We start from the raw sequence: 25,591 nt of genomic DNA, 5'->3' as shown, positions 1-25,591 counted from the left end.
GATCTCCACAGGTGATGATGAGTCACACATTGTATTAGCTAAGCTAAGAGTCATTGCAACAGCAGGAGTCATCTCTTCCATGAGCTCCCCAACAAAATCAGAAATCTCCCCACACCACACCACACCACACCACAGAGAAAAAGATGAGAGATATCGAGTAAACTATTATCTTCAACGATGGAATTGTGTAGGAGTAATCATTCAATTGATTTCATCTTCTTCGGTTCATGATCTTGATTTTAGAATATATATCAGCGACTCCAATGCCGCTTAATGTTCATGCACTAGCTAAGCATAGTTTAAAACACATACACAGAGAGAGGACGAATCAAAGTACCGGAGGAGATGGAAACAGATCTGAAACGGATCCTCTGTAATTTTTTCTCCTTCACTCTGATTTTTTACACCCCACTCTCTCTCGATCCCCAAAATACCAAACAAATTGGGTTTGATCTTTTCGCACAAATCCTTAATCTCGATTTCACCCTATTTAGAGAGAGATCACAGACAAAAAAAAAAAAAGAGCACTAATCAAAAACTTATACAGACGGGCTTGACAAAATTTACACACACACTCAAAAAAAAAAAAAAAACTTACGAGTTAAATGAATCTCTTAAGATATTCGAATCTACAAACAGAGATGGAACAAAAGTAAAGTAAAAGAAGATGTAATCTCCTTTGATTGAGAGAAGATGATGATTGTTTTGTTTCTCTCTGCTGGGTCGAGACTCGAGAGAGAGAGAGAGAGAGAGAGAGAGAGAGAGAGAGAGAGAAGGGAATATTGTGTGGTATGCTTTTTTCTCTCTCTGTTTCTTCTTTTTATTCCTTTTTACAAAAATTATTTAAATAAAAAAAAAGGAGTATTTATTATTACAAAAGGGGATTATTAGAAGGACACGTATACACACACAAGCCTTTGTGAGAACTTTTTGTCCTTTTATTTTCCACAACTTTTTTTATTTTTGTCCTTTTTTTTCTTTTCTTCAGGCGACACCTGTCGAATCAGCTTAACAACAACAGATGTTATTTTTAATTCCTTGTTATTTATTATGATATAATCAAATATCCCCTATATATATATATACACTAAAACCATGCCTAGTGTGATTTGTTTTCGATCTCAAATTACCAAAACAAGAAGTGAGAACGCATTTGGCTTCTCTTATATATATACTAGATTTTCCCCATATAAGTGATTTATGAACTGTAGTTTTTGTTTCTTTTTATGCATTCAAAACATTAATATGTCCATAAATTAGCTTTACAAATCTATTAATATTTTGACATGTAGATAAAAACTATTGATTTTTAAATGGTAATCATGAAGGTGTGATGTTTAAGTTGATATAATATTAATGATTTATATATGAATAATATTCTTCTTTTTTTTATGTGTATATGACTATATGTTTGTGAATTTTAAATATGAAAATGAATAAATTGAAAATTAGTTAATGAGATATGGATCAATGAATCTCAACGAATGAAATCTTGACGCTTAATATATTTGTTCAATGGATTTTATTTTCTTTTCTTTTTTCATCTTAATGTTATTTTTTTTATTGACGTTTTAGGATTATTTTTGCGTTTCAAAATAATTACATTTTAGATTTTTAATGTTACATTTGATATATTTTAAAAAAAAATTAACTTTGAGTTTATAAAAAAAAATTATCTTAAGTCAATTTCAATTTATACAAGAAAAAATTTCATACTTTTTATAATTTATGTAAAAATATCAAAAAAAATGATACTAGTTATTATGAAATAGAGTGAATATATTTTATTTCGAAGGATTATATTTCGTTACCAAGTATTATCTTTTGAGACTAACTAAAAATTATTTATCATTTACAATATAAAATGTAATCTTAAATTTTGAGAATTATGTTCTTATGTCAATATTTCTACAGAAATATCAATATTTTAGTTTTTGTTTTGTTCATATATATGTATTTGGTTTTATTAGTTTAGAACAACTCTTACCAACTTGTCTAGAGGACTCTCCTAGTGAGAATAACACAAAATGATTGTTATCAATAAGAAGAATCAGCCTAAACAAACAATAATATACATGTTTTCTTTTGCGACAACTAAAAAGTATAATCTTTATGGAATAAATTGTCTTAAAAAGTACTAATGTATCGATGAGAAACGTATAAGAGATGGTGATACAAAAGATGGAAGACGACAACCACGAAAATATAATAATATATTTTGGTTGGTCCTTTCTTTGGCTACGTAAATCAGAAACTGCAACGTGTGTTTGTTTTTTTGCAAGTCAATTTAATCGCAATAATTTCGATTTCTACCTCCGCCCACGTGGCTATCTGATTGATCCGGGACGGACGACGATAAATAATGAACACGTCCACACACTTCATTTTGTAGCAGCTCAGAAAATGTCAAAATTCGTCGATATATCATTTGCTGTCGTGCTATTATTTAACCTAAACTAACAAAATTCAGTAATATATGCCGTGTGTAAATCCAGATGTGGTATCTTGTTGTTAAAAACGCACCTTAGAAAGTCTAAAACATGCATGATGCATACTAGCTAATTTTAGTACTTATCGACAAGACAAAATAATCAACTTAGTATATATCATATTTCATTTTAATCGAAACGGTAACTTTGGTTATAAGTTCGATCGCACCAGCAATTTCCCAAAAATTACTTTCTAAAGGTAAAAATTAAGAGTTGAGAAATTTTCCTTTTTTTTTTTTTGTTTTTTGTTTGTTTCACAAGACAGTTGAGTTGTTTGAGAGAAAAAACCTCCCAAAATTAGCAAAAATGCAAAACCACTCAAAGCATCATCATTCACAATGTATAATCTGTTACTTATTATTGTTCATCGGTTCTTCTCAGAAGCTGCAGAGCCAAACAAAAGAAAACAACACAATCGATTTTGGTTGTGGGTGTTAGTGATAAAGACATGATATAATTGAGAGATATTATAGTTTTGCTTTGTGAAGCAGGGTTTCTTGAGAAGCAAGTCTCTCTAACATGTATTCAAGAAGAGTAAGAGGGACCTCGGTGGATTTTGACGCAATCACGGCGATCGCAATTGATAAGGACAAGAACAGCCAACACGCCTTCAAGTGGGCCGTTGAAAATCTCCTTCAAGATTCTCCACAATGTGTCCTTCTCCACGTTCAAGGTAGGCATCTCTCGTCATCTTCGTTGTAACAACAATCAAGTTAAAGAACCCTAACTATAAGAATCCTGTTATGCAGCAGGAAACACAGGAAACAATCAGGACGAGTCACATCAATTGTTTCTTCCTTTCAGAGGATTCTGCACTCGAAAAGGAGTTAGTGATCGGATCATTACCAAACTCCTTTGTAACAACACATCACGTATCATGACACTAATTATTGTGTATATACACCTTTTCTCAGATCATAGCTAAGGAGGTTATTCTTGGCGATCTTGACATCGCCAATGCTTTGGTTAAATACATAAGCAACAATTTTATTGCAAATATCGTTGTTGGCGCATCTGCACGCAACTCCTTCCTCAAGTCTCTTCTTCTTTTCTCTTTTTTTTTTCTCATGCTTGATATCATCTGAAACTTTGGTTACTATAAAATGCTAAAAATTCAATCTCTCTTTTGTGGTCAGGAAGTTTAAGAGTCCAGATGTGCCCACAACTTTGCTTAAGACGACACCGGAGACTTGTGCCGTCTTTGTTGTGTCCAAAGGTAAGCTATCAAGAAGCAAATTTGCGACTCGGCCTCAGAAACTTTCCAAACAACAAAATCTCTCTTTTTTGTTGTACAACTCAACGAGCTCCATTTCCAGTGATTCCGAGAGGTAAAATCTTAAACTCCCTTCTAAGTTCTAACCTTTCGCTATGGCTTTCGTTTCAACAAGATTTGGTTTACATATTTTACAGGGCATCAACATCACCTGTATCTACACAAACCAACAAACCAATATCAGATTCCTACCTATCCTATTCACCTCGCATCTCACCACCTCAATCTGTAAGTGAGATTTCTCACTCAGAGAGGACTGACAATGGCAGCTACGGTGTGGTATCAACCGTGAGTTCTTACACCATCTCTTCAAGTTCCAATACCAACAGAAGCTCGATCTCTTCAACGTCCACGGTTAGTAGTATTTCATCACTGTCTAATATACGTTTAGATTCTTAGTATTCTGACATTTCCTTCTTTGTATTAATCTGTATTCTGGGATAACTGATCATGCACAGGAAAGTCCACTTGCGGGAAATCTCGTGGAACAACAGGTAAACTTTTCAAGATTTGGTCCCGGATATACACAATTTTGTCAACATGGTATTGACATGGTGTATGATGTTTGTGGGATGTCTTACCAGAATCAAAATCTTGAAGCAGAGGTGAAAAGACTAAGACTGGAGTTGAAGCAGTTTAAGAAGGACAAAGATACTACAAACCAAAAAGAAAACGTAAGATATTGTTGATAAAAATTGTTGTTTCCTTATATTCCAGGTGGTGAATACTAATCATCAGATATTAATTACATTTATGTAGTTTCAAGAACTCCAAATACCTAGAGCTACTGCAGCCCCAAGGTCAGAGGAAGCAATAGAACTGCCTAGATTATTGTTTGAGAGGGCAAAGCAGAAAAGGGAGTCTGAAATCCACGCAGCTGAAATAGCAAAGCGCATAGCGCAAATGGAGAGCCTAAAGAGAAGATTACAAGAGATGCAAGCCAATTTAGAGAAAGAGAGAATGGTCAATGAAGTCTCTTACAGACGTTATAGTATCAAAGATGTTGAAGCTGCAACCAATGGTTTTTCTGATGATCTAAAGATTGGGGAAGGAGGTTATGGACCTGTTTACAAAGCTGTCCTCCATTACAATTCTGTCGCCATTAAGATCATGAAGTCAGGTATCACAGAGGGACTGAAACAGTTCCAACAAGAGGTAAGTGAACTATAACGTGAGATCTTTATGTTGCTTGACATTTTTCTTCTCCTCGACTCATACATATGTTTCTTCTATACTAGATTGAGGTTCTGAGTAGCATGAGACACCCTAATATGGTGATCCTTCTCGGTGCATGTCCCGAGTTAGGTTGTCTCGTGTATGAGTATATGGAAAATGGAACACTTGAAGATCGCATCTTATGCAAAAACGATACACCTCCACTTTCATGGAGAGCAAGGTTCAGAATAGCTGCTGAGATTGCCACAGGACTTCTTTTCCTTCACCAGGCTAAACCTGAGCCCCTAGTTCATCGTGATTTGAAGCCAGCAAACATTCTGCTTGATAAATATTTCACTAGTAAGATCAGTGATGTCGGTCTAGCTCGCTTGGTACCTCCCTCTATGGCTGATGATTCCTTCAGTAACTATCACATGACTTCTGCAGCCGGTAAGAGTTTTTTTTATCTTCCATCTCTTTTCAATGTCTTAACATGGAACCAGTGTTGATGTTTCTTTCCCTCTTTGGCTCACTGGAACAGGTACATTTTGTTACATCGACCCTGAGTATCAGCAAACCGGAATGCTTGGAGTGAAATCTGACCTCTACTCCTTTGGTGTAGTGCTTCTGCAAATCATTACAGCTATGCCAGCAATGGGTTTAACCCATAAAGTAGAGATGGCAATTGAAGATAATAAGCTCAGAGAAATTTTGGATCCAAAAGTATCAGAATGGCCTGAAGAAGAGACTCTGGAGTTGGCTAAATTGGCTTTGCAGTGCTGTGAACTGAGGAAAAAAGACAGACCTGATCTTGCTTCAGTACTGTTACCAGCTCTTACCAGGCTAAGAGAGTTTGCTAGAGAGGATCATGAACGTATCCAGGACAGAACATATGTGTCATATGTACACAATTCAGTTTCGCTTCCCAAGATTCCTCACCCTCAGGTTGGTTTCTTAGAACCGTTCGTTTTGAGTGATATTAACTGCAAACTGAACTTAGAAAATTCTACACAGTGAGAACCTGCAAGAAAAGAATTCTAATCTTGTTCACCTGTTACATTGACTATATTCATACACAATAAGTCAATAAGCATATCAATAAAACGGATCTAGATCTTAGATGATAAAAGATACATAAAACACCTTTTTTAGTTCTGCATACATGCAATATATCACACCAAGAGGAGTTTAAGATCATATTTGTCATAAAGTAGGTACAAACAAATCTTTTTGCAAAACTTTCTCAGTTCATGAATCATTTCTCTGCTATGTAGAGAGTGGGTCGAATGAGAAAATCCTATTGAGTATTGACCTATGGAAATTCGACGTAGATCAACAAGAAGCTGACTGTGGCAGTACCTGCGACCCACGAAGAACTTGATCCGTATAGGAGCAGTAATCATTACATATCAAGAACAAGTCGACCTCCAAGATCACATACAAGCAAGAGCAAAGGCAAGCGTTGGTCTTTTATGAGTTGTGCTCCATCCAAAGTTCAGTGGGGTGATCTCCCGTAGTGTGTGGGGAGTTCCTTTATCTTTGTACCATGAAACACTTAAAAGAGTTTTCTTCATGTAAAATGCAACACTATTAAAAGATTTGTTCATTTGTTGTTTATTAATGAAAGATCCTCGTTTGATGCACAAACCAAATCAAATCAAATCGTCGTTTTGCATGATCATGATCTACGGTAAAAAACTATATTCTAAGCAAAAGTTAAGACTTAATATTGTTTGTTTCAACAATAGCAGCTTCCAATTCCATGGTTAGAGCTTAGAGGAGGTTTATTATACAATATCAGTGAGTTTGATAGAGAAAAACACAAAACCAAAAGTAGTCACTGTGACCTGATCCCCACAACCTTGCTAGCAAAATCCAGGAGACAAAATGAAATGCTTAGAGCAGAAGAGGTATTCAGGTGAAATAAAACCAGAGGGAAACAAATATACGATCTTTGAAAATCAAGCATGATACATACTCATTCTCTGCATTGCATTATAAGCACAGTGAACCATACGGAAATATATCAACAGATGAGAACAAAATGATGCGAAATGATAAGAAATACAAGAAAGAAGAGCTTCTTCTCAAGTCTGATACAACACATCCATTTCTTAACAAATCAAGGAAGATGGTAACATTGATGATGAAACAGAAACATAAAACACTAACTAGCAGAAACACTCAAATGACAAATTAAATTACCAATCGGTATCAGTATGAATATATAAGAAAAAAAAGGTTTGCAGGTTATTCTTCAAAGTGAAACTGCATTATGAGAGACATACAGACTTTGTACCTCTTTAGAAACCAAAATAAAGTTTTCATTTTTAAATGATTCCAAAGACATACCAAAACCTATCAAATTCACCATTTTTCTCCTATCAAAAATTTCAACAACGACGAAAACAGAGTCTTCCAATTAGACTCTTAACACATTCATTCGCAGCTCTTCAAATGGGCACATACCGCTTCACAATTTGCTTCCCTGCTACAACAGCTCCAGCAGCAAGTCCACCAAGAGCACCAGCCACAGCCGCGGATCTCACTCCTCTCGCCGCCCTACAAACAGCTCCAGTTCCAAGACCAGCAACAACACTGGTCCAAACATCATCTCTATCCGTAACAGCGACAACACCACTCTCGAGCCCTGCGTAGACCAAACCAATGATACCAACCCTGTTACCCCAAGTACGACCCGCGTGACCAGAAGAGTTCAAGATCCTGTTGATTTTGAGCTTAGTCGTGTCGCCAGATTCGAAGCTTTTGACTCCAGTGATAACTCCCAAAGAAGCTCCAGCAACGGAGCCGCCGAGGTAAGCTGTTCCGGTGTAGAAAGTGAGATTCTCACCCCAAGATCTACGCTGCCTCAAAGCCTCCTCCGTGAAGAGAAACTCAGGGGATGTGGGAAGCTTGTAAAGGTACTGAGATTTGTTGATTGGGACTTCGTAGTTTTGGTAAGGGTTGTAAAGGCGTGTGTTTTCGTCTGATCCGTGATCGGATCTGTTATTGGCCGCCATCAAAAAAATGGAAGAGAGAGAAAGAGAGAAGTCTAGGTTTTAGGGATTTTTGATGGTGGCTGGCGACGGAGGAGGAAGAGAGAGAGAGAGAAAGAAACGTGTGACGATGTGTGTTGTGTTTTGGTCTCTCTGATGTTTTTGTTTGGTTGGTTGCGGAAAGTGGAAATGAAACCAAACTAAAACTAAAAATCTATGTTTAGGGTTTTTAGGGAAAGACTCAGTCCAGTTATTGTTTCCACCAGTACCAGATTCGCACTGTACTCGCGCTGCGTTATTTTTTAATTTAGCCCCACTAGTTTGTTTTTCTATAATTGAACCCAATTTGGTTTTTTTTTCACACACACACTTTATGCTGATATTTCGAAATTCGACCCCAGAAGTTTCAATTTTACAAAATTAAAACCACCTTAATCAACATTTGACTTTTCAATATCAATATCATACCACCTGCAAATTGCAAATTCATTTTTTTTTTTGTGTCACAACAAATTGCAAATTCATCGTGATAACAAAACCAAACATTGTTGGATTTTTTATAAATTGTTTATGATTTAAAAAAAAAAACTAAATGGTGTTTAATCCAAAATAAATAAAAATATTATAAACTATAGTTCTAAACAATTTTATAATATGGTTTTCTTTGTACTCATACTTTATGCGAAATTTGATCCTAGAAGTTTCCTTTTAACAAAAGTAACACCACCTTAATCAACGTTTTGACTTTCCAATATCATATCACCTACAGTTTGCAAATTGACAACAAACCTTTTCTTTTTTGTCATATTGAATTTTATTAGAACATGTTTTTGGAACCAAGATTACATATGTCCAAAAGAAGGATGCTTAAGCTGGCGGACAACTAAAAGTCCCCAGAATCAACTGTCAAAGGAAAAGGAAATCCCCGAAAACTAAGACTTATCGAAGGGAGACCATAAACTGAACTAGAATTAGAAACAGATAATATCGAAACCTAATCGAAGGAGGACGACTCCTAAACAAAGAAGGAGATAACAAGGTAAACAACCTTAAATATGGAAGAACCAAGATAGCCGAGAAACTTCTTCTTCTGAAACACCTGCGCATCCGGTTTATCACGGCCGCCCATGGCCAACCCGTAGATAACACCTACCTCCTCCTATCATGGTGAGAGCCAATCTCTCGAGAACAAAGACATCATAACCCGGCAAGCGAAGAGCACTCATAGAAATTCATAGAGACTCAAACAAACTCCCAGATGCGACGACGACGACTGATGCGTCTCATTACGTCTAACTAAAATCCTTCAAAAGGCGATCATATCTAAACAGATCATGAAGGCAAGGACAAGGAGCAAAGCAAAACTTCTCAAAGTTAACACACGCCGCGAACACCAAGAACAAGAAAACACTGCAAGCTTTGAAGACTACCAACCAAACACTAAGAACGAAACTTCTGCTAAGTTAGGAGCCAAGCCTAACAGGAACCACAAGCTGAACCAAGGAGACAAGGTATGGGAGAATAGGCAAATTGACAACAAACCAAACATCGTTAAATTTTTATAAATAGTTTATGATTGCAAACAAAAAAAACTAAATGGTGTTTAACCCAAAATAAATAAAAATATTACAAAGTGTAGCACAATTTTTTTTATATTTTTATCATCTACGATAAACAGATCTAATAAAATCCGTAAAACATAGATAACAACGTCATTAACATAAAAATAACATCAAAGGACTATACATACATGCATTATATTGAAAAATTATGGTATGGTAAAAAGATTTACAATATGAATAATATATATTTTGTGGGAACAACTTTCATATTTAGAAGTATAAATATTTTGTCAATTAGACTAACATGAAACATGTATGAAAATGTATATTTAGGTTTCTAATGGTGACCCATAGAAAAAATAACAGGAATGGAAATGAGGAAATACAAATTCATATTAAGGAAATTCATATTTCAAATCAAAGTTCATTTGTTTTAATTTAAGTCAAAAAGGTAAAGAAAGTAATTTGTGTTAATTTAAAGAGCGTAAATGGAATTATTCGGAAGATTAAAAAAATATTAAAATTTCGAGATACTAAAAACCGAAACTTTTTTTTTCTTTTTCTTTGGGGTGGCCAAGAAACCAAAACTTGTCCCAAACTGCGTAGAGCCCGAACAAACGAAACCTCCGGCGAAAGTTACGGCCACGAGGGCGGCGTCTGACTCTGATATTACGCCGATAGTGTATACGCATCTAGGAGGAGAGATCACGAGGTCAATTACCCAAGGGTGTAATGGGAAACCAGAAATTAAAGTGGACAGGGGAGGAGGAGGAGGCGTTACTCGCCGGAATTGCAAAGCACGGTGCCGGTAAGTGGAAGAATATTCTCCGGGATCCCGAATTTTCTGAGCAGCTCATCAATCGCTCCAACATCGACCTAAAGGTTTCTCCTTTCTTTTCAATTGAGCTCTTTAAAACCACTGTCTTTGAGCCATTACAAAACCTAGCCAAGACTGAGACTAACCCCGGGAGTGCATTATGTACTCGGTCGTCTCTGATTAGTTTAAGATACATAAAAATCTGAACTTTTGGGAATAGGTTAGTAACCTTTGTTCATTAAGATTTTATGAATAATCGTTTGTTAGTAATGTTGCATCTTGTCACATTGGTTATAGTAGATTCCTGGAATAGATATGAACCCTAGAAGTTTATTTTTTTTTATTGATTCAAGTGTACAATACCTCAAGCAAGCTTGGTTGAGTTGGAAACTAGAAAGAGCAGTACTTTCCTCCATTTTTGCAATGAGTTTGTTTTACTTGGTAGCCTTATTGAAGAAAAATCTGGTAATTCTGTGTGTTTCAAATACTTTTGTAGGATAAGTGGCGTAACTTGAGTATTGCCCCCGGTACTCAAGGTTCAACTAATAGGGCACGGCCGACAAAAGTCAAAGAGGAAGAAGGCGTCACTCCACCTCCACTTGAAACTGATGAAAAACCTACTCCACCTCCTCTTGTTAACCCTATTATTCCCCCAGGTCCTACCCTTCTGCGTAAGAAATCTATTGAGTTGATCACTGATCAAAGTGGTAGTAACAGTGTGGTGGATTCAAAGAATGTTCCCAGGTTTGTCTTTCTTTCTTTTCTGTTTCTCATGCTTGAAAGGGCCGGAACTTGTGCTGATTTTGCGAGTTCCATAAATGCTAGCCTATCAACTCTAATCTTTAATAGATCAGTTCATGTGTTGCTAACCTTTTAGTGGTTTCCTATTAAAAAGGTATGATGGGATGATATTTGAAGCTCTCTCTGCATTAGCGGATGGAAATGGTTCTGATGTGAGTTCCATTTTTCATTACATTGAGGTTAGCCAAATTTCTCTTTGCTCTTCTTTGTGCTTGCTTTTTAAACTACTTAACAGATTATTTGAGACATTATGGGCACATGTAAACTGTATCTACATTGACTTTTACAAATGGCTTATTACTACTATCCACAATCTTCCTATGATTCGTCCTTCTCAGATGAGAACACCGAGTTCTGAATGTCAAGTCTTATACTATTAAGCATCTGTACTTTGATGTTTATAGTATGATGATAGTTGTCGTGAAGCTGTCTCTTGATTTTACTTAAAATTTGGGTCACTCTCTATTATTCTTTTTATCCCGTTTGGTTGTATCATAGCCTTTGTTTTGGACCTTACGACTGAGTGCTGATAATGGTTTGCTGGTGGAAAGAGCAGCCCAGGCATGAAGTACCGCCAAATTTTAGAAGAGTCCTTAGTACAAGACTGAGGAGGCTGGCATCTCAGAGCAAACTTGTAAAGGTTAGCACCTTCAAAACTGTAAGTCTTGAATCTCACTTTTCTTGTGTGTGTGTGTTCTTTTTTGAGTTCACATTTCGTTTTTGAATTTCCAAACAAAACCATCTTCATCAAGTGGCGTTTACAACTATCTGGTCCATAACTGTGTGAGCCAATGAAGCACGGTTCAACATAAAGAATCCAACAGAATGAGTGACGTTGTTCTTTAAAGCCTTCTCATGCTATGTCTTTGTTTTTTTCTTCATCTGTGTTGTTCAATCCAACACATAACAGTTACAGAACTTCTATAAGATACCCGATCCATCAGGAACAAGACCAACACCAGCCCCAAAACCAAAGGAGACACATACGAAGTCCCGGCAATCAAACAACCATCAGGCTGCTATTTCACTACAGATGATCGAGGAAGCTGCAATAACAGCCGCCTGTAAAGTCGTAGAAGCAGAGAATAAAATAGACATTGCAAAAGCAGCAGGAGAAGAGTTTGAGAAGATGACTAAACTTGCAGAAGGAACCGAACATCTCCTGGTGATAGCTAATGAGATACATGAAAAATGTATTAAACAGACTCTTTTCTCATTCTTGGCAAACAAAATTAAAAATAGAAAGATCTCCATGTCTAACCACGAGTACTATATATGTCTGTTTTACAGGTTCTCGTGGTGAGGTTGTGCTATTGGCTTGAGTCCTATTATGAGACAGACATTTCCTTGAAGCTCATTATCAAGTTCCTACGTTCATCTGCTTGTTGATAATATATAAACAAAATTAATTTACTAGGCCGTGTCTCTCTGTTTGTGAGTAAATTTCAGAGGTTCCTTTGGGGAAACCACTTTCGTATAACGAATGATACTTTACATGTTTTGGATCCAAAACATTTATTTAGACTAATAATAATAACTAAAAAAAAAAAAAAAGTTTCTGCTTAAAGGGCAAATCGGGAAAGAAGAAGATATTTATGTTGTTTTCCTATTCCTACTTTGAAAAGTAAACCTAAAGAAAGGAGGACACGACCGTATTAAGTTATTGGAACGGTGGAACTATAAAAGAGCAGTCTTTAACAGATTTTTTGTTTGTTTCTTCTTTCAACTCCACGGCGCAGATCCGAGGAGTTTGGTCTTGTCTTTTTTTCAATCTTTCTCTCTTCAATTTGCTTAACTAACAGCAGGTTTGTTGTTTGAAACCCCTTTCTTATGATTTGTGTTTGGATTCTCATTGTGCTTATAGGAGCATTATAGGGTTTGATGTTTTTTGTTTGATTCGTGTTTGTTTTTGCTTTCATTCTGTACAATGCTGATTCGTAAAAAGATCGATTTTTTTATACAAGATTTAGGTGTTTTATTATCATTAGTGCGACCTTGATTCAGTTATTTTGTTACATTGATTCCGTTGGATTATACAGTTGACTTTACGAAAAAGTTGAAATTTTTTGTTACATCGTAGAAAGAAAAAAATTGAAACTTTGTATGCTTTATTTGAGATTCTGTTCTTTGTTCTGGGATCTGAGATTATATATAAGTTGAATGTTTTTGGGTGAATCTTGGTTTCTTACAATGTCGATTGCATTGTTTGTTATGCTTCACCAGTCATGGCAGGAATGGCCTCTGATGGAACCCAATACGATCCTCGTCAGTTTGATACTAAGATGAATGCCATGTAAGTTATATCTGAATCAGTCACTATATAACAAAATTGATACAATGAACTGAGTTGTGTTATACTCTACTTTGCAGACTCGGCGAGGAAGGAGAGGAAACATTCTACACTAACTATGACGAAGTTTGCGATAGCTTTGATGCTATGGACTTGAAGACTGATCTTCTTAGGGGTATTTATGCTTACGGTAAGTTAGATGTTTCCTTTGACTACACAATAAGTTTTGTTTTCCTTTTGATTGTTTCAAAGCTTAGTTAATATCACTCTTAAACAAACTCATTGTGATTCTGTAATGTAGTTTGTGATAATGCTGGTTTGTTCTTTCGTGGTGACTTATTCTTCTAATTGTCTCCTTATTACAGGTTTTGAGAAGCCTTCTGCTATTCAGCAGAGAGGAATTATCCCATTCTGCAAGGGTCTTGATGTGATCCAGCAAGCTCAGTCTGGAACCGGAAAAACCGCTACCTTTTGCTCTGGCGTTTTGCAGCAGCTCGATTACAGTTTGGTTCAGTGCCAAGCTCTGGTTTTGGCGCCTACCCGAGAACTCGCCCAGCAAATCGAAAAGGTCATGAGGGCACTTGGTGACTACCTTGGTGTCAAGGCTCAGGCCTGTGTTGGTGGAACAAGTGTACGTGAGGATCAACGTGTTCTTCAGTCTGGTGTTCATGTTGTTGTTGGAACACCTGGTCGTGTCTTTGACTTGTTGCGTAGACAATCCCTCCGTGCTGATGCAATCAAAATGTTTGTTCTCGATGAAGCTGATGAGATGCTCTCTCGTGGTTTCAAAGATCAGGTTTGAATTATTCTCCCGTTTACAATTTCATTTTCTTTCTGATATAATCAGATCCTTTTTTCTTACAGTTTGATTTGATTTCTCTTTTCAGATATACGACATCTTCCAGCTTCTTCCTTCCAAGGTTCAGGTTGGTGTTTTCTCAGCTACAATGCCACCTGAAGCCCTTGAGATCACAAGGAAGTTCATGAACAAACCAGTCAGGATTCTGGTTAAGAGAGATGAGCTGACCCTTGAAGGTATCAAGCAGTTTTATGTCAACGTAGACAAGGAAGAGTGGAAACTCGAGACACTATGCGATCTCTACGAGACTCTGGCAATCACACAAAGTGTCATCTTTGTCAACACAAGGCGTAAGGTTGATTGGCTGACCGACAAAATGAGAAGCCGTGACCACACTGTCTCAGCCACACACGGAGACATGGACCAAAACACAAGAGACATCATCATGCGTGAATTCCGCTCTGGATCTTCCCGTGTCCTCATAACCACTGACCTCCTTGCACGTGGTATCGATGTTCAGCAAGTTTCTCTGGTCATAAACTTTGACCTCCCAACCCAACCAGAGAACTACCTTCACCGTATTGGAAGAAGTGGAAGGTTTGGAAGGAAAGGAGTGGCAATCAATTTCATGACAACTGAAGATGAGAGAATGTTGTCTGATATTCAGAAGTTTTACAATGTGGTCGTTGAGGAGTTGCCAAGCAATGTTGCTGATCTTCTCTGAAGCCTTTTTTTTGTTTTGTTTTCTGTTGCGGCGGCCGGGTAAAATTTTTCTCTGTTTTTTTACCGAGAAAGTGTTGTTTTTACCCCCTTTTTGGCACCTTTTCAATGCTTTGACACTTTGTTTGAAGGCTACTACTACTACTTAGATTTATAGTCTTTTGGCAAAAATGAGAACAGAACTCATTACATGATTTTGCTTTTTGGCAATCAAGAAATTTCGGCTTTATTTATAACTTTTGTTAACGTGACTTGCAAGATAGGATACTCTCCATTTCATAAACTATAATATGACTTTTTGTTGAGTTTCTAGGTTCCTTCCCTTAAAGTTTACTGTAGATGTAACACGAATTAGGTAATTTATATCGAAATGGTGACGAGCCCCATAAAAACTTCCCTCGAATTTATGAAGTAAGCAGCGGCCATGTGTAAATCCAAAGTACATGAGATCTTACAAAATTTTCTTAGGATGAATAAAACATACAACTGTACTAGGTACTTTAGTAATTAATCTAGTAATAATGTTATTTACTAAATTAACGTAACAAACATACAAACATATCTCATCTAGACCAATATAGCAGAAAACTTCGATAAATAAAGAATAAAGATACTTGATCTCCCCCATTCTATAAATATATCAAAGATCACAAGAGACAAAAAGGCAGAAGAGAAAGAGGTTGGAGAAAAAAGCCAAAAGCAACTCTCCTTTTTTTCTTTCTAAAAGCAGAACCAATTTCTTGAGGTTTGTTCCAAAGTTAAAGATGTTCAGATCCAAGTCATGCAGAGAAGAGATCAGAAGCAGCAGCATCAAGTACCACTGCTTCAGTAATGGAGTAAATTCGGAAGCAGGAGCACTTAGCCCAACAAACCAGCAGCCTCCAGTGATGATGAGATCTTACAGCACATCAACTTATAATACATACAAGAATCCAACAACACTGGTGAGAGACGATTCCAACAGTAAGTACTCGAAAAGAAGCAATAAGTTGAAGAAGAAAGCGTTAAAGGGTCTGTGTGAGGCAGAGATTCAGAGGAAGAAGAGAGTGGCTGCTTATAATGTGTACGGTGTTGAAGGAAGAGTGAAGGGATCTATGAAGAAGAGCTTCAAATGGTTCAAAGAGACTTGTTCAAATGCTGTCTATGGTTTGTGGTGATCCAATCACAAATCTTCTTCTCTTGTTTCCCATTGATCGTGTCTGTTTTCATTCTTGTTCACCGTATGATGACTGTTGTATCAACAAAAGATTCAAGCTGAATCATTAAGCTATGATCAATACGAATATAGGCCTTAATTGCATTTACGATATACTTCTCACTCGTAGACATCAAGAATGACGTAACCTGCAGCTCTCATGTCATCTCAGGACTTAACTTGACATATGACATACCTGAAGCTTCAACTCTCATGTCCTTTTTAAGGCAAAGCAAAACAGTACAATTATTGCTTCGGTACATCAATTATAACCTCCTCCTTTCACTATTTTTACCAACAAAAATGGCCATGTATTTAAACCACACAATATGCTGGAACATGAAAAGGTTTATATATTATAAGAAAAAAACCTTCTTTTGTATGTTTTCTCTTGCAGCATCATGAATACACTTTACCACTTTAAATCCCTTTGACGCACAAAAGATATAAACTTTGCAGCACCAAACAAAAATAAAAACAACATAGACTGTAAAAACCAAATGGGGACTAAGAATGTTAAGTCTTTTGACTCTTTGATCTCTCCCTCTTTGAGTTTCGTCTTTTATCTGGAATCACTTCTTCGTAGTCTTTCTTTATCTTTGTTATTTTAAGTGTGTGCTTACAGGCACAAGTAAAGTCTCCCTCCCTGTGAACACAAATGCACGTAAAACATGGGGAGGGCCTAAGAGAAGTTTTACTTTGTCTTTTTTAATTTACACTTGTCCCGGGGTTTTAAGGATCTTTCACTCGTCCCCAGCAACTAAAAATGAAGACTCTCGATCCCTTTAAGATTAGCTTCATAGTTCTTCATGACTGAAGTAGTTGCCCTTGTAGGTGATGACAGCTTGTTGATCTCAGATGAGACGATAGGGGAGCTTCGACCAATAGGGATCTTTGAGTTGGAACCTGATCCAGCTTCAAAGATTTGAGGGTTTGATGGCTCAGAATCAGTTCCCAGAACTGCAGCCTCACGACTACTGGATACAGCAGCACGTCTTGATGACCCAGTTGCGCGGAGGAAACTAGAGCTTGATAACTGTCACAACAAAAACAGCTCAATTACTACCATTAATAAAACGAACAAGAATCCAAGAACTCAGCTGCCAATCCTTGTGTATACAACCCGTTGCTGAGTCTCATCGACTTACAGACCTTATGTTTATTAACAGAGCTAAAAAATTGGAAACCTGTAACATGGAGGCAATTTTATGTACTCACCACTACATCTTTAGATATTGCAGGATCACTTGAAACTGGTGCTTTTTGTCTAGACAAAATTTGTACAGGACTTCGTCTAGGGATTCCTGATGACCAGCCAGAAGGTCTAGCTTCGTCGCCACCTGCAGTGGAACCAAAGAACATATCAGATGGGTGAAAACCATGTCCCTGTGGAACAGAGTATTATAGTCAAATGCCAATTAACATAAGGAAAGAAACTACTCGAAATAGATGGAACTACCTGATGGCCTCTCAGCACTAGCAATGGCAGGGGGGAGGCCAGAGCTTGGCCCAACTCCAGGACCCTGGAAAAAAGCTATGCATTCAGCAGAATTTAAATAGGAAGACGACATTGGGGAAAGAAAAAGAAAAAACAAACGATTCTTACATGATGACGGGGAGGAGGAGTAGAAATCTGTGATTGCTGATACTTCAAGATCGTCCAATCAAATACATAATCAAACTGGAAGCCTAAGATATAAGCATAGGATGCAAACTCAATTTAACATGTTAAATTTCTGGTTCAAGTTATATATTCCTTAATTAACAGAAGTGATTAGGGCACCAAACCTTCACGAATAAACAGGTCGCGAAAAAGCCGTTTCAGGTAGGCATAGTCTGGCTTGTCGTCGAATCTCAGGGAACGGCAATAATGGAAATAGGATGCAAATTCAGATGGATAACCTCGGCATAAAGACTAAAAGAAGAATCATATTAAATCAGTACTAGATCATATGTGTGTCACCAACAAAGGCATCGGAACATTATTATCCTACCTCAATAGATGTCGATACTTTCTTTTCACTGATTTTCTCATACTTTTGCTTCTTATTGCCAGCTTTCAGTCCTTGCCAAGGAAGACTGCATATAATTGGATATGTAAGCCAAAGGCCGCCCTATAAAGAACCAACAGCAACATACCAACATGTAAGGCAAGAGAGATACATACCTTCCTTTTAAGAAGTACATGAGAACAAATCCAAGTGACTCCAAATCATCTCTACGACTTTGTTCTGCAATTAAATAGACCATTAATTATCAAGAATTACGTTCTTTAAATAATTAGAAAGTTAGAAATTAGAATAACTGGAATTACCAATGCCAAGGTGAGTGTTCATGCTAGCGTATCTAGCAGTTCCAGTCAAGTTTTTGTTTTCCCTGTGATACACAGAATATTAGAACACTTATACCCATGACAACACAGGAGAAGCAATCATTATACTCAAAGCCAAGGAAACTTAGGTCTCGAAAGGGTAAAGTTCAACACACAAACAAGGAAAAAGACGTGAGAAAGACGAAAATATTTAGATAAGCACAATACAAAGTCCATTGTAAGTATTAATTGTCCCTAAAACACACACACTCTATATCGAGGATAAAGAAGAATCTTAAGTTAGACAAAAGTCACACAAGCTAGTCAAGGATAAAAGCAAAGTCAACATAGCACTGGCTCAAACCCATTATTCTTATCATCCAGTATGTTAAGTCCGATAATGAGAGGACATAAGTGACAGAGACAAGGAAAATCATAGGGATATGACAAACCTGTAAGGAATATGTTGATGATTTGAGTCTCTATACTTCTTTGCCAGACCAAAGTCGATGACATATACCTGAATTCAGCCAACACATCGTTGAGCAAATAATTGTGGAGAATAAACAAATCTTACAAAAAAATCCTTTTCAACAGCTACCTGATTTGCGCGCCTCCCAAGACCCATCAGAAAGTTGTCAGGCTTGATGTCCCGATGTAGAAATGACTTCTGATGGACAAACTCAATGCGATTGATCTGACAAGAGGAACAAAAATATCCTAAAAGGTTTATACAACGTGAGAAAACTATTTTCATTCTACAGACGGGATCCTACCATTTGATCTGCAAGCATTAGTACAGTCTTTAGTGAGAGTTTCCTACTACAGAAATTGAATAGATCTTCAAGGCTAGGCCCCAACAAGTCTATGACGAGGACATTATAGTCCCCTTCAACACCATACCATTTAACGTTTGGAACGCCAGCTAAAATCAAGGAAAGCAAAGCAGCCCATCTTGGATAAGAAAAAGGAAATTATAAACTATAAACTATAAATGTAAAACAAGTACAGAACTAGTTTCTTACTTCCTCCTTGTAATACTTTATACAACTTTGATTCATACAGCAATTGAGGATGCTTAGTTTTCACGCTTTCCTGAAAGAAGAAAAAAAGATGCCGTCAGAACATATTTACAGCAAACACAGCAGCCAAACTAAGATGAATCAGTCACATTTTCAGAAGAAGAATGAAATACGAAAACAAACATGAGGAATTGATTTAGCATGCTTGACAGTGAGAACCAGTGCAAACAGGTAACAGAAAAAGCAACAGCCAATGTTCAGTACAGTAATATGTATAGCTGTCAGCCTCATAATTCTCCATTTAGTAGGCCACAACAAAATTCTCAAAATTTTCAATAAGGTTGGGGCCCACCAGTTGCAGGTAGTTTTGTCGTGGACTCTAAGAATTGATTCAGCATTAATTCTAAAGAATCAATAATAGCTCTCTGTTCTTACGAAAAGTCAGGTTGAACTCAGATTTAAACAACAAAAAGCATTGAACTGAAACTACAAGGTACTGAATGAAATCAAGATTAAGTAAAGGAAAAAGTCAACAAAATCGCTAAAAACACAATTGCATGACCAGAATACAAAATGCAGTAACTAGTTACAGATTTGTATAACCAAAGATAAACATCTTCAATTCCTTTTTCGTCTAAACCAAGAAATAAAATAGATTCTAACATGTAAAAGGAGAAGCTACAACCTAAGAAAGACCAAAACAATAGAAGAAGACTCTGTAAACAACACATATGCCACCAAAATCACAGCTTTTCTTCTCTCCACTTACCGAGAAAAATTTAATCTTTTATTTAATGAAGAAATATCATACAGTATGTACCAAAACGTAATAATAAAAGACATTCACATTACCAAACTAGGTTCTCTGTGTACTTGAATGATCTATGTACTTCAATTAAACACTGGAAAAAATTGGTATAACTTTTGTGATACAAAGGTACTTACAAGTTTAATAGCCACTTCTTCATTCGTCTGGATATTGGTACCTATAAATTCATTCAAATCCAAGTTTAAAAACAGTTTTATATGTAACTAGTCATGGAAACCACAAAACGAGAGATGAATACGATACCAAGATAGATCTCTCCGAATGATCCGCCGCCGATCTTCTTTCCGAGCCGAAACTTGTTTCCGACTCTAGGCTCCATCAAATCAGAAAGCTGATTAAAACCTACAACTACTTCTAAACTACACACCAAAAAAAAATCCGATTTACTAGCCGCCACCAGAATCCAGACAGAAGAAAGAAAAAAAAAAAACGAGATTGGAACAGAGGATTTGAGGAGTAGAAGATTACTACAACTAAAAAATAAAAATTAAACGGATAGAAGGAAGAAGCAGCGGTGGATTCCGATTGACTTCCGGCGAAAGAGCGTCGACATATATCTATCAATCAATCCACGCGGCGAAAATATCCCAAAAGGGAAGGGATAACCAAATACGCTAATTATTATTCTCCCTTGGCAAAAACAAATAATTATTGCGGAGTAGTTGGGCCGTACTCACACCATATTGGGTATTACCCGGCCCATAATTATTAATTAATCAGTTTAATTTATTCGCTAACCACTTCAAAACTCTCAAGTCCCCACTAGAAAGTAACAGACAAGCTATATAAGTTGGAGATTTCATTACCTAACAGCCAATTGGTTGATAGGATACGAAACCAATTTACTAAAAGCAACATTTTTTTATAGTAGTTCTTTGTAGAAATGTAACAAACAAACAAAAACTTTAGGTATTATTAAAGCCATGTTAATATGACAGTGTTCAAATAAAAAGAGATTCACCAACATATTTTGTATAAACAATTATATAAATGACTGATTAGAGAGGCGCAGAAGAGGCACAAAGTAAGATTCTTTGTTATTTTTTTTTGCATTCTGTCCTAAGTGGTGGTATACACAAAACCTAAGTATAAGTGTGTACAAAAGAAAGAAAATTCGAAAGTAGAAAAAAAAACATCAGAGCTACTCTTTACATGATCTCTCACTCTATTATAATAAACTCTCAACAAAAACAAAAAAAAATTAGCTTCAAGACCTGTCTCCAAAGACATAGTAATTCATCAGAGAATGGGACCTGCCGAGCACTATACATGCTACAATGATCTAGGTGACATTGCATCTTGAGCTGAAAAATGAGAGAGATTTGACTGCTTCTTGTTCAGTTTCGACCGTAGATGCCTGATTTTTGCATCCACTCTAGCTGTGAACCCGATCTTTGTCTTCTCTCTTGCTTTTGTACGCTCTCTGGTCCACAATCTCGCATCTTCGATATCTCTTCCGTAGTATTTGATCTCTTGTATGATATGATGATCTAGCGGATTCAAGAATCTCTGGAAAGAGATGTGAGCAACGTAAGGAAGAACTGCTGCCACCGTGACCAACAATGTAGCCATCCAGTAGATTGGTGCTGGAGCAAGAACCTCATCAAGAATCCTGTAAATGTTTCCAGACAGACTCGGAGGCGTCATGCTGTATATCGCCACAAAGAGATACCACATACCGATGCTTCCCCATATCAAAACGTGTTGGATCCAAGTGAAATGGGACATGGTTAATGCGATTTGAACATTGGCTGCCCATATGATGCAAGTGAACATGGTTGTGCCGACAGCATCCATGTCAGCTGTTTGTCCACCGTCTCTGAAAGCTTGAGAGTAAATAATTCCGATGTTGAGGAAGAATATTACAAGAGATGCATAGACACCATTGCACATCCATCCAAGTATTCTTGACCAATCGAAGAAGAGGTTCTTTGTGCCTTGTTGGTATAAAGCTGGGAACTACACAAAGCACAAGCGGAAACAAACACAGATTTTGTTGTTAGTCAGCAGTGATTCGAAATAGCTTTTCAAGATTTACTTCTTTAAGGAAGATTTATAAAGCGTACCTGTAAGCAGATCTCGGAGGATACATCCTGTTCAAAGACACCTAGGGCAATCACTGGCAATGAGGTAAGAACAACATTGAAGAGCAACAAGTAGTAGTCATTGTACACTGATTGCCCGGAAAATCCGGTGAAAGCCTCGAAGTAGAAGAGAGTGAGACCAAATGCTATGTTTTTGTAGAAGAAATAGCAGATCTGTATGTAGAATAACATAATGTTAGAAACAAAACAACAGGTATGAGTAATAAAATTGGTCACAAGAACTATTTATTTTACCATTTGAGCTATTCTTTTGTAGCACCAGTGTCCATGGACGACGAGTAATCGTTCCAAAAACCGGAACTGGGCAATCGAAAAGTCACTAGCCATAACAGCCTGCAAAAGTAAAAAGGATCAGCGAAAAGTCATTTTCTATGCACTTTCTATTAGTCAAGAAACAGAAAACATGGCTTGAAAATGCATGGTGCTGAGGGAAAAACTGAACCTGCATTCCTTCAACCCCACTAATTCCTACACCAATGTCAGCTTCTTGAATCATCCCAACATCATTTGCACCATCACCTATTGCCAATGTGGTTTTTCCAGTTCCCTCTTTAACCAACCTAACAACCTTGTATTTGGGAAAAAGCAAAAAAGATATACTTTAGGAATGCTATGAAATGAATAGGGAAGCAAGATATATATATACCAAAGCCTTCTCTTTTTGAATGAAGTTCAGGAGTTGCTTAGTCAAGGAGGAATGCTATGAAATGAATAGGGAAAGAAGATATATATATACCAAAGCTTTCTGCTTGGGGGACACACGACAGCAAATGACTGATGCACAATCCACTGCCAAAGCCAAGAATTGATACTTCATATCATCCTCTAACGCATAAGTTAGAGTTTTCCCGTCAATGATCAAAGCAAACGCAGCGTGCGGATCCTTCTCTAGCTTCACCATTTGTACAGCTTTAGTGAGTTGATTCAAAATGTTCTCTTTCACAACCTGACACATCAACAGATATATAAATGTGAGTTTCGAAATTGTAGTTGAAGGAACTTTCAATTAATGCTTTAGCAATATGCATGATACAACTCCATTAGACATACCCTTTTTGAATCTTGGGATCCTCCTTCTGAACTCATGGATGTTATGCAGATTTGTCTCATGCCTTGTCGAAGTAAACTACATGCGAATCTGCAGTTCAAAAGAAGTAATTTGTTCATAAAAGTCACTAGATAAAAGCAGCTTACAGATCCATTTTCTAGCTTTTACTCAGTAAATCAGAGATTCTAACCCAATATTGATTGCTGTTTCCATTTTGTCCCCAGTTAATACCCATAACTTGAGCCCAGCTTGAGCAAGTTTATCTATGCATTGGGGCACCTGTTTCATATGAGAAAAAAAGGAACTCAATTTACATAAGCAAGATAAAAATATGGCGCTAGTGTCTGTGCAATGATACATACCCCTTTCTGGAGTTTGTCCTCTACAGCAGTAGCACCAATAAGAATAAGTTCTTTTTCAATCATATCCGCTCCCGTCTCAAGCAGCTCCTCTCTATCAGATCCTATTGAAGTTTTGGCCTTAAGAAACTCAGAGTTCCAAGCTGCATATTCATCCTCATCAAGCTTTCTGTAAGCAAGTGCGAGTGTACGGAGCCCGGCTTCTCCATATTCAGTCAAATGCCTTGTGGTAGGTCCCAAGTATGTCTTCCCATTCTTTGCCAACCGCTCAAAGATGATGCTGTAAAGTTAAGGAAAAATTAGTTGATATCAGTAAACGTTGACTGTATATACCCTTCTTGATAAAATCAATGTGACAAATTGCTTGTTAGATGCTTGCTAACCTGTCAGCTCCTTTGCATAGTAGAAGAATCTGCCCTTCCTCATCTCGTACAATTACTGTCATTCGCTTTCTTTTGCTCGTAAATTCCAACAAATTCAGAACTTTATACTCCCTGCAATGTTTCTTGTACTTAGTCAGGACGCCCACATAAAAAAAAAAAAAAAAAGAGCTAAACTGATAATTAGAGGGCTAGACATAAAGCATCTTGACTATTCTCACCTTTCGATTATTTGCCCTGAACCAGAGAACCTTTCGCGGATAACAACGCTTGACTGGGTTCTCTTGAAGAACTCAAAACCAAACTCTCTAGCAGCAGCAAGAAAAGAAGCCTCATCAGGTGACTCTGCTTCGTAGGTGTACTTACCAGTCTCCTCGTTCAGCTCGGGAATAGCAGTGTGACAAATAGCTAATATGCGGAAGAACTGCAGAATGTCATTTGGTTGTGATTCCCTCAACCAATTACCATTCATAAGTCTGATATCCTCAAAACCAAATCCCTTTATAGGAGCTCTACGATTATTATAGTTATTGTCCCCTCCCTCATTTGTGCAACCTTCCACCTCGATTTCTTGTGTACGGCTACTGTCCCATGTACCATACACTTTAGTCTGAGACTGAGGAGTACTCGATATCTCTCCGTGCTCTTCAAGATCAACAGCCATCTGCTTTGCAGCAGCAAGCTCTACTTCGCTAGAACGCACACCATAAGAAGTGCCAGCAATGGAGCATTTCAAGAAATCCATCTGATTACATGTCAAAGTTCCTGTTTTGTCGGAGAGGATAGTATGAACCTGACCAAGCTCTTCGTTTAGGTTCGAAGTTCGCGCTTGTGCAGGGACTCCACTCTCATCATCATACATGTGTAAATCTTGGTTGATGAAACTTGCTTGCCAGACTTTGACAACCTCGATGGAAACATAAAGAGAGATTGGAATCAAATAGCCGTAAAGCAATAGAGCAGTGATGAGATGGACAACCCCAGCGTAGATTGGATTGGTCGGATTTGTAAAATCTATAGGCTCGGCAGGTCGTAAGTACCACATTTTTGGCATGTGAAACTCTGTCTCCCAAGCAAATCCTGATGAGCTGATGCAAGAGATTAAAATAAGTAGGACAAGAAGTGTGTAGATGATGTAGTCCATTGTTCTTTCGATTCTGCTTCTCTTGGAAGGCGATTTTGTTGAATTCTGCATAACTTTGGTATCAAAACCAGTAAATACCACAACTCCATAAACGTAGGTTGTATTCCTAAGCTTTGAGTCTCTTAAGAGAATTTGACTTGGATCCAGAGGAAATGTTTGCCGCTCATACTCTAGATTGCCAACAAAGGTATAGAGATTCGGGTTTGGATCTTCACATCTTACCGTCGCCATGAAGTTCTTGAAAGACTCATCATCATCTAGTGGCACTGACAAATCCAAGGATCTCTTCACTTTCA

At 37.3% G+C, this 25,591-nt stretch overlaps 7 protein-coding genes and 2 long non-coding RNA genes across 13 annotated transcripts in view; 5 read left to right on the top strand and 4 right to left on the bottom strand.

Moving 5' to 3' along the window:
• Positions 1-134, top strand: part of LOC104712886 — a 1,325-nt gene extending 1,191 nt beyond the window's left edge. Inside the window, exon 2 of the long non-coding RNA XR_755557.1 lies at positions 12-134. This is a non-coding gene — a long non-coding RNA (uncharacterized LOC104712886). The remainder of the gene's footprint in view (positions 1-11) is intronic.
• On the bottom strand, positions 62-766 carry LOC104712882. Its single transcript, XR_755556.2, has 2 exons — positions 599-766; positions 62-486 (listed from the first exon to the last, which is right to left on the bottom strand). It is a non-coding gene; the product is annotated as an uncharacterized LOC104712882 (long non-coding RNA).
• Positions 2,991-5,934, top strand: LOC104712883 (U-box domain-containing protein 35-like). Its single transcript, XM_019230072.1, has 10 exons — positions 2,991-3,162; positions 3,239-3,315; positions 3,404-3,525; positions 3,626-3,817; positions 3,900-4,116; positions 4,221-4,256; positions 4,347-4,446; positions 4,556-4,917; positions 5,001-5,367; positions 5,459-5,934. The coding sequence occupies exons 1-10, from the start codon at positions 3,009-3,011 to the stop codon at positions 5,932-5,934; spliced, it is 2,103 nt and encodes a 700-aa protein (XP_019085617.1). The 5' UTR covers positions 2,991-3,008.
• On the bottom strand, positions 6,956-8,037 carry LOC104712881 (mitochondrial import inner membrane translocase subunit TIM23-2-like). Its single transcript, XM_010429872.2, has one exon. The coding sequence runs from the start codon at positions 7,935-7,937 to the stop codon at positions 7,371-7,373; it is 567 nt and encodes a 188-aa protein (XP_010428174.1). The 5' UTR covers positions 7,938-8,037; the 3' UTR covers positions 6,956-7,370.
• Positions 10,018-12,589, top strand: LOC104712880 (telomere repeat-binding factor 5-like). 2 transcript variants are annotated; one of them, XM_010429870.2, is made up of 6 exons: positions 10,018-10,357; positions 10,789-11,036; positions 11,188-11,272; positions 11,650-11,751; positions 12,004-12,286; positions 12,384-12,589. In XM_010429870.2, the coding sequence occupies exons 1-6, from the start codon at positions 10,208-10,210 to the stop codon at positions 12,413-12,415; spliced, it is 900 nt and encodes a 299-aa protein (XP_010428172.1). In that variant the 5' UTR covers positions 10,018-10,207; the 3' UTR covers positions 12,416-12,589. The 2 variants fall into 2 exon arrangements, with proteins under 2 accessions (XP_010428172.1, XP_010428173.1); XM_010429871.2 differs by having other exon boundaries at positions 10,019-10,357; positions 11,650-11,733.
• Positions 12,723-15,037, top strand: LOC104712879 (eukaryotic initiation factor 4A-3). The gene is made up of 5 exons (XM_010429869.1): positions 12,723-12,898; positions 13,317-13,386; positions 13,464-13,573; positions 13,749-14,179; positions 14,271-15,037. Exons 2-5 carry the CDS (start codon positions 13,319-13,321, stop codon positions 14,904-14,906), a joined length of 1,245 nt encoding a protein of 414 aa, XP_010428171.1. The 5' UTR covers positions 12,723-12,898; positions 13,317-13,318; the 3' UTR covers positions 14,907-15,037.
• Positions 15,667-16,569, top strand: LOC104712878. The gene has a single exon (XM_010429867.2). The coding sequence runs from the start codon at positions 15,667-15,669 to the stop codon at positions 16,057-16,059; it is 393 nt and encodes a 130-aa protein (XP_010428169.1). The 3' UTR covers positions 16,060-16,569.
• On the bottom strand, positions 16,504-20,880 carry LOC104712876 (casein kinase 1-like protein 2). Of its 2 annotated transcripts, XM_010429865.2 has the most exons (15): positions 20,728-20,880; positions 20,503-20,618; positions 20,376-20,416; positions 19,434-19,503; positions 19,185-19,333; positions 19,010-19,105; positions 18,861-18,928; positions 18,412-18,473; positions 18,265-18,328; positions 18,092-18,176; positions 17,886-18,012; positions 17,704-17,786; positions 17,557-17,620; positions 17,316-17,437; positions 16,504-17,133 (listed from the first exon to the last, which is right to left on the bottom strand). In XM_010429865.2, the coding sequence occupies exons 2-15, from the start codon at positions 20,576-20,578 to the stop codon at positions 16,858-16,860; spliced, it is 1,383 nt and encodes a 460-aa protein (XP_010428167.1). In that variant the 5' UTR covers positions 20,579-20,618; positions 20,728-20,880; the 3' UTR covers positions 16,504-16,857. The 2 variants fall into 2 exon arrangements, with proteins under 2 accessions (XP_010428167.1, XP_010428166.1); XM_010429864.2 differs by having other exon boundaries at positions 20,503-20,880.
• LOC104712875 (probable phospholipid-transporting ATPase 5) overlaps positions 21,274-25,591 on the bottom strand; it is a 7,954-nt gene continuing 3,636 nt past the window's right edge. For 2 of the 3 annotated variants that reach the window (XM_010429860.2, XM_010429862.2), the window contains exons 3-12: positions 24,373-25,286; positions 24,155-24,265; positions 23,775-24,051; positions 23,603-23,691; positions 23,415-23,502; positions 23,101-23,310; positions 22,807-22,932; positions 22,599-22,697; positions 22,326-22,517; positions 21,274-22,218 (exon numbers count right to left, since the gene is read on the bottom strand). In XM_010429860.2, coding sequence (XP_010428162.1) covers positions 21,532-22,218; positions 22,326-22,517; positions 22,599-22,697; positions 22,807-22,932; positions 23,101-23,310; positions 23,415-23,502; positions 23,603-23,691; positions 23,775-24,051; positions 24,155-24,265; positions 24,373-25,286 — 2,793 coding nt within the window. In that variant the 3' untranslated portion in view covers positions 21,274-21,531. Of the gene's footprint in view, positions 22,219-22,325; positions 22,518-22,598; positions 22,698-22,806; positions 22,933-23,100; positions 23,311-23,414; positions 23,503-23,602; positions 23,692-23,774; positions 24,052-24,154; positions 24,266-24,372; positions 25,579-25,591 lie in introns of all 3 variants that reach the window. The other variant, XM_010429861.2, reaches the window with a different exon arrangement.

The sequence above is a fragment of the Camelina sativa genome, chromosome 9 (genome assembly GCF_000633955.1).
Source record: "Camelina sativa cultivar DH55 chromosome 9, Cs, whole genome shotgun sequence".
NCBI lineage: Eukaryota > Viridiplantae > Streptophyta > Magnoliopsida > Brassicales > Brassicaceae > Camelina > Camelina sativa.
The sequence above is the reverse complement of the archived record's forward strand: the minus strand, read 5'-3'. Positions and strand labels throughout refer to the sequence as shown.

Coding starts and splice junctions, on each gene's coding strand:
- LOC104712883 (XM_019230072.1), top strand. CDS start 3,009: ATGTATTCAAGAAGAGTAAGAGGGACCTCGGTGGATTTTGACGCAATC. Junction 3,163..3,238: donor TGTCCTTCTCCACGTTCAAG/GTAGGCATCTCT, acceptor CCTGTTATGCAG/CAGGAAACACAGGAAACAAT. Junction 4,447..4,555: donor AAAAGAAAACGTAAGATATT/GTTGATAAAAAT, acceptor GAGCTACTGCAG/CCCCAAGGTCAGAGGAAGCA.
- LOC104712878 (XM_010429867.2), top strand. CDS start 15,667: ATGTTCAGATCCAAGTCATGCAGAGAAGAGATCAGAAGCAGCAGCATC.
- LOC104712880 (XM_010429870.2), top strand. CDS start 10,208: ATGGGAAACCAGAAATTAAAGTGGACAGGGGAGGAGGAGGAGGCGTTA. Junction 11,752..12,003: donor AGGTTAGCACCTTCAAAACT/GTAAGTCTTGAA, acceptor AACACATAACAG/TTACAGAACTTCTATAAGAT. Junction 12,287..12,383: donor TAATGAGATACATGAAAAAT/GTATTAAACAGA, acceptor TCTGTTTTACAG/GTTCTCGTGGTGAGGTTGTG.
- LOC104712879 (XM_010429869.1), top strand. CDS start 13,319: ATGGCAGGAATGGCCTCTGATGGAACCCAATACGATCCTCGTCAGTTT. Junction 13,387..13,463: donor GATACTAAGATGAATGCCAT/GTAAGTTATATC, acceptor TCTACTTTGCAG/ACTCGGCGAGGAAGGAGAGG. Junction 13,574..13,748: donor TAGGGGTATTTATGCTTACG/GTAAGTTAGATG, acceptor TCCTTATTACAG/GTTTTGAGAAGCCTTCTGCT.
- LOC104712881 (XM_010429872.2), bottom strand. CDS start 7,937: ATGGCGGCCAATAACAGATCCGATCACGGATCAGACGAAAACACACGC.
- LOC104712876 (XM_010429864.2), bottom strand. CDS start 20,578: ATGGAGCCTAGAGTCGGAAACAAGTTTCGGCTCGGAAAGAAGATCGGC. Junction 18,177..18,264: donor ATGTACTTCTTAAAAGGAAG/GTATGTATCTCT, acceptor AATTATATGCAG/TCTTCCTTGGCAAGGACTGA. Junction 17,787..17,885: donor CGACCTGTTTATTCGTGAAG/GTTTGGTGCCCT, acceptor CTTATATCTTAG/GCTTCCAGTTTGATTATGTA.